Source organism: Nansenia antarctica, assembly GCF_963989245.1.
Source record: "Nansenia antarctica genome assembly, chromosome: 7".
NCBI lineage: Eukaryota > Metazoa > Chordata > Actinopteri > Argentiniformes > Microstomatidae > Nansenia > Nansenia antarctica.
In genome coordinates this window covers 4,252,507-4,262,870 of record NC_137677.1, presented here as the reverse complement: position 1 = coordinate 4,262,870, position 10,364 = coordinate 4,252,507, and the positions used below count along the sequence as shown (strand labels likewise).

The window sequence follows — 10,364 nt, the reverse complement described above, 5'->3', positions numbered from 1 at the left end:
GATGATACTGCAACAAATGTTGTTTGAAAACTTCACATACAGTCCAGTTTGTTATGTTATGCGTATAGAGGGTCACAGCAGTACACATTACACATGTGTTAGTACTGGCAGCCAGGCAGCAGATTTGATCCATTTATTTTCACATTAGTAAAGTTAAGCATGTCAATAGGTCTATCAATCTCATTGCACTCGATATGCTCCATAATGAGTTTATGTAATATAATAAATTGGCTCTGGCCTTGCTGATCCGCTTGTGCATAATTGAATAATATGTCTCGTTAGAAGAGATACTCTGTCTACCGATAGAGGATGTGCCTCAAGCTATTGCTAGGATTTTCCAAATAATTTTGAAATATTACTGATATTGAGTAGATAATAATATATAAAAAGTAATACAAAAATAAAATATTCTTTCAATATTATTATTAGTCATAGTTGTTGTGTGTTGTACTGTAGTTGCTGTAATATTCACACGTAAGAAGTAATAGTTTGTTAGTATTACAACTCAACAACGTTTCAATTGAATTATTGATAACTGCTTGAAATATCATTCGTATACAATTTAGGACGTTTTATGTGGAGGGATAGTGATACTAGGCTTTAGGACTGTCTCCTCATTATGTAGCCTAACAACTCTGTTGACTGTTCTACAGGTGCACAGAGAGTTTGTGGAGGAGACAAACACAACCTCAGGATCTCCTCTTCTATCAGGACAAGTCGTCTTTTCCCCGCTGGAGGACTGTGTTAGCGTCCAAACGTCCAAATGCATTTGTCACTGGATACCATGAGCATGGTGGACGACGGCTGCCTCTCGCCCAGTAACTTCCACGAGATGGTGAAGGGAGGGGGGGCCGCGGTGGGCGGCCGCGTCCACAGCATTGATGTCATCCTGGGCTTCAGTAAGGACCAAGACCCCTTGCTCAACCCTGTGGGGGCGGGGGGGCCGGGGGGGCCCCACAAAGTAGGTGTGGAGAACCTGGGAGACCCTGGGAAGCAGGACGCGCCACACCCCTACGGTCACCTCTCCTCTCTGAGGGACAGCGCAGAGCAACAGCCCTACCATGGTGAGTCTCTCACACTGGGTTCACGACCTTATGAATGACTGAATGAATGAATGAATGAATGAATGAATGGTCTTTATTGTCATTAATACAGTACAGGTACCATACAACGACATTTAGGAGGGGGGGCTCCCCTGGTGCTAGGAAAAAAGACTAAAAACAAGAGAGCCAAGGGTAAAACAAAAAAGAGAAAAGAGCTGGTTGACATAAATAAAGGCTATGTACACTATCTACTATACTATACTACTATATTATACAATAAAACACTGTGCTGTACACTATGCTATGCTATAAATATCCTAACTTTTTCCTATATCTGAACCTTATGTACCATGTTGAGTTAGTAATAATAATAATAATAATACATTTTATTTATGGGCGCCTTTCAAGGCTCTCAAGGACACCTTACAAGACAGTTTAAAACCACATATCAAAACATTAAAATCAACAAAGCCAAAATGAGATAAAAACAGCCTAATCAGATATAACAACCAACAAAATACAGGAGATCAAACCAAGTAAGCCATTGTGAAAAGGTGTGTTTTAAGACTGGATTTGAAAGAAAGTGGTGAGAGTGTCAATAGTCGAGTAGTCTCTCACATATAGCTATAGTATAGCTACAGACAGTGCTTGGTTCATTAATGAGTGACAGACAGTAGAAAGAAACATATCAACAACATTCTGTGTTCCTTGTTCCTGGTGATACACAGGGGTATGGTTCCAGCCCAGTACTAACACACCTGATTCAACCAATCAAATGAAAGCCTTCAGAACCTGTGGGTGCCTATAGGGTCAGGTCTGGTTAACTACGCCACTACGTACATCACTGAGGAACTCTCTCAGGAAACACACTGCTCTCTCTATGGGTTACTCATCACACTTATACACTCTACAGCCTGTATTAGAATCATTATTACACTGACAAGTTAATGTGTTATAGAAATATCGAACCCCTCGATGCAAGCTTTGTAACATCTGATAGGAACTTATTGCAGTTTTAAACTATATTTTCTCCTTTTCCCCTCAATTGTTAATCAGTTTAGATTCATGAATATTCCTCATATTACCTACCCTTACCCTGGAAATTGTATACACATTTTTTCATCTTATATCTGAATAATTAGCACTGGATACTACATAGGACATGGGTGGGTCGTTAAGAGCTTTACTTAATTAACCTAAAGTCATTAGGGCTAAATTATTTCCATTGCATCGGTACTATGTGCCATGCGAGGTAGTGTAGCCATGACCTCAATTCCTTTAATAGTTGTACAGTATGGGTTGTTCGTGCATCAGACGGAGGGTCACATTTAGGGATATCTACTGTAGTCAAATACTTTTCCCAAGTGCTGGATTTGAGGAAAATATAGTAGCAAAATACATGTGTACAATGCTATGTATTGCACGGTACATATGAAGCATATACTAATTTGAGGATTGATTTTGTAGTTGAAACCAGGGAGGTGTACTGTACAGCGAGTACTGTAGCAGCACTTAGGCTATTCTACTAATGGGTAGGATAGTTGGGCTTTGATAGTAGGCCTACTTTCCAATTGAGTTAGTAAAGCTTGTTGTCACAAATTACTGTGTGATTCTCTTTGATATAATTGAAACAGAGAAACTGGGTAAACAGTACAGTGAGCTGTGGCTTGTGTGGGCATGATCAGATCTACAAACAAGACAGTGAAGGGGTTCGCCCCCAATCCCATGATCCCCTTGTGGAATTCAATTAACCTTCCCATGGACATAGATGAGATTATAATTGTATTCGCAATTGTTATTTTATATCGACATCAAATGTGTCATCTTTAGTCTGTGGTGTTTGTTCTGACGTCAGGGGTGTGGCGGGGTGGGTGTGAGTAAAGAATGGGTCTGGTTGGGGGATAAAGTAGCACAAAAATATAACAATGTTGAATTAATGAACAGAAAACACACATCCGTAGTATTCAAACACATCCTTCTGATGATTGATGTCATGACAACAACAGAATATGATCATAATAAACTCAATGATAGAAGTGGGAACGGCTTGCTTGCGTTGACTTGCGCATGAGCACAAATGAAAATGAACACATTAACAACCGACACGTAGCTAACTCAGTTGTTAGTCATCACCTCTGTTCCTTCTGAATGGGCACTTCTCAGCGCATCGCATCAGTCTGAAGCCTCCACATTGAGTTGTGCTGGTGGACTGTAAACACGGGGATGTCTTCAGACGGCTGGTTCCGACAGGCCGGCTGACAGGCAGAGAACTGGGCACTGACCCTTACCTGACCTCTGCATTGTGCTAGCACTGGGCTTTGTCATAGACTGTTAATGAGAGGTTAATCAACCCACCACTAAAAGCCTTCTCCTGTTTGGTCTTTTGGAAAGTCTTTCTGTCCTGTTTGTCTCTCTGAAGTGCTGGTTTTAAGTCACGGAGATTAGTTTAGTTTGTATAGTAAGTGTTTTTCAAATGGTGGTGGGTGACCCCAATACTGTGACCCCAATACTGGGTCTATAGGTTTTGGACTGGGCACATTCGGATTGTACTGGGTTGTGCTTGGATTTCACTTATTGATTTAGTCTTTTGACCAAGATAATCAAACCTTCAAAACACTCTGTCTATACGTATATCCATCCTGGTGTTTTGTGGGTACTGTAGCTATGAAGATCACTCGATAATATATATATTTTCTTTTTCGAATGTCCCTCTGAAAGGGTGTTTAGCTCTGTATCCAGCACTAGCAGTGATATCAACACTATAAATATGTAGAGAGGGCTGAGGAACTGATCTAATTATAATCTTTGTACCTAAATTAATCCAATTACCCTTTCGATATGAAAGCCACATTGATGGTGTTATGGCTTTAGTTTGTGGTGTTAATACTGTCGCTTTTTCCTGATAGTGTTGACTGTATGTTGAGTGTATTTCCTAATCATGGCAGTGATAGTGATACACGTCTAGGCCCTTCTGTAGGTAGATTATGGCTTATGTCCAGGAAGGCGATGGAGGGTATTAACAGGGTGCATCTGTTTCTCCATGTATTAGAGTGAGTGAGGGTCACGGCAGGTGAACGCCTCAGAGACTCAGTGTGGAACTTACCAGAGCATGTGAGGACAGTCACATTTACATTGACATGTTTGGCATTTAGCAGACGCCTTATTCCAAAGCGACTTACAATCAATACATTTGACTAAGCAAGTGAATCATCAATCCACCAGTCGTAGCAGGAAGAGTCATCCAGCTCATTGATAGAAGGAAAAACCTTCTTCTATCACCTTCTTCTAAACCTAGTTTTTTTTAAATAAAAAAATAAACCAATTATATAGACACTGGAGAAACAGAGAAACAGTACAAGGGGGTCAATAGAAGTTTTTAGGGGACACAGTAGAGGGGAAAATGAATAAATGAATGAATGAATGAATGAATGAATGAATGAATGAATGAATGAATGGACTTTATTATTGTCATTGCTACAGTACAGGTACCAAACAACGACATTTAGGAGGGGTGGCTCCCCTGGTGTTAGGAAAGGGAAGAAAAAAAAAACTTTTTAAAAAAATCACAAGAAGGGAAGGAGCTGGTTTACATAAATAAAGGCTATGTACACTATCCACTGTACTATACTGTACAGATAGACGACTAGGGTTGTCATATTGCACAATAGTATTATTTCACATTTGTTTAAAGTGTCACAGTTTGCAGGCTTGAAATGTACATGTTTGTGCCTCAGCACACACCTGAGCGGGTGTCTTCAGTAGACGCAGTGCTGGGGGGCAGTAGATGTCTCAGTCAACATAGTCTATAAGGCCAAGCTCCACCATGGCCATCGAGCGTTGCGTCTAATGTGCGTTGCGTCCGAAATTGGGATCAAATGCATTGTAATCAATGAAAGGTGCTCCACCTGCTGCGTCGCGTCGCGTCAGCGTTGCGTCAGATGGCTGCGTCCAAAGTAGACTTTCAAAAAAGTTAGATTTTTGACGGTGGATGGACGCAGACGTCACAATGAGACGCCCCACGTGGGCGTCAATCACCGCACTTGCGGTGAACTCTTGTTGCAGTAATGGACGACGAACGGCTCATCCTTGAGGTCGAAAAATATTTTTGTTTAGATGGGGGTGAGATCGGGTCCACACTTGGATTATCAGGTAAAATATAATACGACAACTACTCAGCTATTGCGAATTGCTATTCACGGGAGTCAGCTGTCAATCACCACAGGTGCTTGAAAGCTTGTTGCAGGAATGGACGACGAACTGACAGATGCTTTTAAGTTTTAATCTTCACATTTGGTGCAGAAATATATTGGAACAGCAAACGTCAATCAACATAGCTTTGGATGCATGCCTTTTTGAGATAACGAATAGCTCCTAACAACAATTGATTGAATTCTTAACCCGGTAAACAGTGGTAGACCTTGGGTATGGGGGGGAGGGGTGCTAAATGATAGCATGGTGCAGAGCGTAAATCAGTCCCACAACATTTAATTACAGTATGTAGGCTAGTTTTTATTAGTTTTTTTTTTTTTGCTTTGACTATAACATTACTTATTACCTAACCTAGATTCACATCTGACATCAGCATTCCATATAATTGACTGGGAGGACCTTTCAGCTGGTTTGACACCAGCTCCTACCCCCCACATAATCCCCATCAACCTCTTAAGGGGTGTTTGGGAGGGTCATATTGGAGTACAGTGGGGGACAGTAGCGTGCTTCATGGTCTTCACTGTCGCCTATTGTTGTAGGTGTCAAACCAATGTGTGCTCTACTGGAAGGCTGTCAGTACATACAGAGTGTAAGTGAAGGGGGGTGTCTCTCCTTCTGAGACACCACGGATTGTCCCTGTGTGTGTGTGTGTGTGTGTGTGTGTGTGTGTGTGTGTGTGTGTGTGTGAGAGTGTTTTCTGTGTGTGTGTGTGTGTGTGTGTGTGTGTGTGTGTGTGAGTGTGAGTGTTAGAGAGTGTTTCTGTGTGTGTGTGTTTTCTGTGTGTGTGTGTGTTTTCTCTGTGTGTGTGTGTTTTCTATGTGTGTGTGTGTGTGTGTGTGTGTGTGAGAGAGAGTGTTTCTGTGTGTGTGTGTTTTTTCTGTGTGTGTGTGTGTGTGTGTGTGTTTTCTGTGTGTGTGTTTTCTGTGTGTGTGTGTGTGTGTGTGTTTTCTATGTGTGTGTGTGTGTGTGTGTGTGAGAGAGAGTGTTTTCTGTGTGTGTGTGTGTGTGTGTGTGTGTGTGAGAGTGTTATCTGTCTGTATGTGTGTGTGTGTGTGTGTGTGTGTGTGAATTCCCAATGTTTTCTGCCTTTGTCACCTCCCTACTTCTTTCAAACGGATATTTTTTTTTGAATGAATTGAATTTCATTTTCAAATGTTTCTTTGCCCATTCACTCCTTTTAAGCTTTTTTTTTCTGAGTGGGGCAGTCCCACTCATATTTTTCATTTTCATTGGACAGATACAGTGAAGACAGACAGGAAAGTAAGGAGAAGAAGGGAGAGAGAGAGAGGGCATGTCAGCAGGGCATGGGCCGGATTCGAACCCATGCCGACATGGGCATATGTGTGTGCACTGTAGACCGCGGTGCTAGACCACTGGACCACCCCAGGCCACGTGCCTATTCACTCCTGATGGGATAGGGTGGTCCTCTAGCCCTGTTGTGGGACGTGGACACCATAGACAACTAGCCCAGGTGGACTGGACATTGATTCATAAGAATAGCCTTCCTAGCCTCCGCCAACTGATAATTGGTTATCCTGAAGTAACCTAACGTAGCAGCAGGCAAGCACGCTAAATTGAACAATACATAACAGCTTACTTTGATTAGACAGGTAAAGTCAAACACTCTAATGTAACCTGTTTGGTTGAATTAAAAGGATCCAATGTAACTTCATAACTGGCAAAAAAAGGCCACCTGTTTACAGAATGAGCAATGAATACCTACCAGCATGCCCATTACAAGTATATACAGTACTGTGTGTTCGCCATGCATAACCCGCTCTACTGTTCCTCATCAATGTCAGAATATCACATGATTATTACTACAATGCCTGAGTTCCTTTTGAGTTAACCACATTAAGAAAGTACCACCACGAAATAAGAATAGAGTAGGATAGAATAGAATAAAATAGGTTTTGTAACTCTTAGTACCATACTCTACATTCACATATTGGTAAATGGACTGCACTTGTATAGCGCCTTTTTTGCTGCTCCAAAGCGCTTTACAACGGCCTCTCATTCACCCATTCACACACATTCACACACCAATGGCGGCAAGCTGCCATGCAAGGCGTCGGCCCGCTTACTGTGAGCAATTTTGGGGTTCAGTGTCTTGCCTAAGGACACTTCGACATGTGGCCAGCCGGGGCTCGAACTACTGATCTGCCAACCTTGTGATCATTAGACGGCGACTCTACCTCCTGCGCCACAGCCGCCCCATATGAATATTGTATTTATTTGTATTTATTGTATACTGTATATATATATATATTCTCTCCTTCCTTTCCTTCTATGGGTTGGTCAGATTCCGGCCTGTTCTCCAACAAGTGTGACGGGGATCTCAGCGAGCTGAGGAAGGATGAGGAGAGCGACGGCGACAAGTCTCCAGAGCTGGCCGAGGACGAGGTGCCCAAGAAGAAGCACAGACGTAACCGGACCACCTTCACCACCTACCAGCTGCACGAGCTGGAGCGCGCCTTCGAGAAGTCCCACTACCCCGACGTGTACAGCCGAGAGGAGCTGGCCATGAAGGTCAACCTGCCAGAGGTCAGAGTTCAGGTGTGTAGAGAACTTGTTCTCAGTTCTTCTCTTTCTTTATGAATGGGGCAGTCCTACTCATATTTGCTCATTTTATTGGACAGATACAGTGAAGACAGACAGGACAGTAAGGAGAAGAAGGGAGAGATGGCATGTCAGCAGGGCATGGGGGCCGGATTTGAACCCATGCCGACATGGGCATTATGTGTGCACTGTAGGCCGTGGTACTAGACCACTGGAACACCCAAGGCCACTTGTTCTTAGTTCTTAAATGAATATGAATTAAAAAAATTAAAAAATAGATAGATAGATTAATTTAACACATTTCCGGTACAGTAACAGTAACATTTCATACAGTCATGTAAAGATGTACAATACCTATTTTTCCAATCTGACAACTGTTCAAATCTAGAATATATTAACAGTAAATGTACATGTATATACTTTATATATGTGATGTCATCTGGTGAATAAAAGTCTGAACATTTGATCGGCTGCCGACTTGTTCGGCTCCCCAGCTGCTGTCACATATACAGTACACTGCAGTATTTCTCGCCTCTTAAGTGCCACGCAATCCAAGCATTACCCAAGTTAGCTCAGGTACACAGCCATCTAAGGACAGTCATTAAAAGTTGGAAGATGATTGCCACCATCCAGCCTAAGAGCTGGGTAAAGGGCCAATGTCTTAGCACTGACAAAGTCTTAGTGGTTGGCAGAAGGACAAAGTCTTAACAGAGCACAGAAGGGCAACGTCTTCTAAAAGTTCTAAAGTTGTAAAGGTTCTATCTCCGTTTAGGGTAGTTCAGAGATATTGAGCGTCAAAGTTTTGTGAGATGGAACCTTTGTATTTTATGAATTACTAACTCAAAAAATTTCAACATTTAAAAAATAACACCACACAGGCATTTGACTGCCAGCCATGTTCAGAGCGGAGAGCTCCACACTGCCAGACTTTTGGGGCATTTTCGCTGAACTTTGAAGACCCACCAAATATTGACTTTTCGGACTACATAAACATTGAACATATCTACCAAAACTTTAGACTCTCTTCTTTCATCAGAAAATGAAAGTTTGTTTCTAGCCTCTTTGAGTGTTTAGAAATCGGCCGTAGAACATAGGGTGGTTTCAGCAAAAACACCTGATTTTGACCAATAAACAGAGAAAACGAGCTTTTTCTGCAGAACTTTTTTTTTTTTTTTTCTGCACTTTTTCTGTATCATCCGACTCTGAACTGTTTGAAGAGTCGCGCGATGCTCCGCAATGCTCCGCGCCGCGTTTGGCACATACCCTGATCCGTTTCGCCATTACTACAACCCACAGCAAGCCACTTCCTTCTCCAGGCTTTTATCGAACTACTGCCCCCATCTGGGACCGAAATACATTACACCCAAGTCTGAAATTCACTCGCTAGGTGTAGAACATGTCAATAACGCGATCCCCGCGAAAAAAATAAAAAATTCTATAAGACGCCAATTGGCGTCTTTGGCAGTCAACGTTACTATTCTATAAGACGCCAATTGGCGTCTTTGGCAGTCAATGAGTTAATAAACACCTAATGGATCAGATTATGTAAAAAACAGAATTGACAAAAATGGAGATAGAACCTTATAATTCTAACGTCACGATATGTTTTCTCTCGTGCATTCTCTAGGTGTGGTTCCAAAACCGCAGAGCCAAATGGAGGCGTCAGGAGAAGATGGACGCCAGCACCATGAAGCTCCACGACTCGCCCATGCTCTCCTTCAGTCGGCCGCCCATGCACGGCAACATGGGGCCCATGACCAACTCTCTCCCCCTGGACCCCTGGCTGACCTCGCCTCTGTCCAGCTCCACCCCGGTCCACAGCCTCCCCGGGTTCATGGGTTCTCCCCAGGGCCTGCAGACAGGCTACCCCAGCCACGGCTTCCTCAACAACCCCCCTCCCATGGGCCAGGGCATGCAGTCCATGCACCAAGCGCCGCCTCCGTACCAGTGTCCGGCTCCCTACTCCGACAAGTATCCGATGGAGGACGTGGACCACCGCAGCTCCAGTATTGCCGCCCTGAGGATGAAAGCCAAGGAGCACATCCAGCACATGGACAAGACCTGGCAGCCCATGTGACTACCTGGGATGGGCTATTCGTGTTCATGACACTGTGTTTCCTAATCCAGCAAAAAAATACTAAATGGCAAAAAAAAATTCTGTCAGATAATACTTTTGGAAAGGAAAGAAGGTGGCAATAAGAGTTGTTGATAGTGACCTAGAGTTTTCTTTTTTTTTTCTTCTATGCCACCGACCAGTGAAATATATACCCATTAGACCAACTGTTGTTGTTTTGGTCTGTTCTCTAAACTTTTGTGATTTCAAAATCATTGGTGATTATTGAATGGTGGTTTTCGTTCACTCGTAAGTGTCCATGTTGAAGAAGGACCGCTACGATGCTACCTACCTATGACTGCCCTGGGTAAAACAGAGAGACAGTCAGACACAATAGTGACAATCATTTTTGTATGCTTTGTTGAAAAAACATGGGACATGTTTTTACTGGAGCAAAAACTCGAACAAGGATTTCACTTGATACTGGTCGACTTTTTTTA

The 10,364-nt window shown here is 42.8% G+C and overlaps 1 protein-coding gene across 1 annotated transcript; it reads left to right on the top strand.

The window, feature by feature from the left end:
• Positions 1 to 763: 763 nt before the first annotated feature.
• rx1 (retinal homeobox gene 1) lies at positions 764 to 9,888 on the top strand (the record flags this gene model as incomplete). Its single annotated transcript, XM_080535457.1, has 3 exons — positions 764 to 1,064; positions 7,555 to 7,808; positions 9,439 to 9,888. The coding sequence occupies 3 exons, from the start codon at positions 764 to 766 to the stop codon at positions 9,886 to 9,888; spliced, it is 1,005 nt and encodes a 334-aa protein (XP_080391583.1).
• Between the last annotated feature and the right edge of the window lie 476 nt (positions 9,889 to 10,364).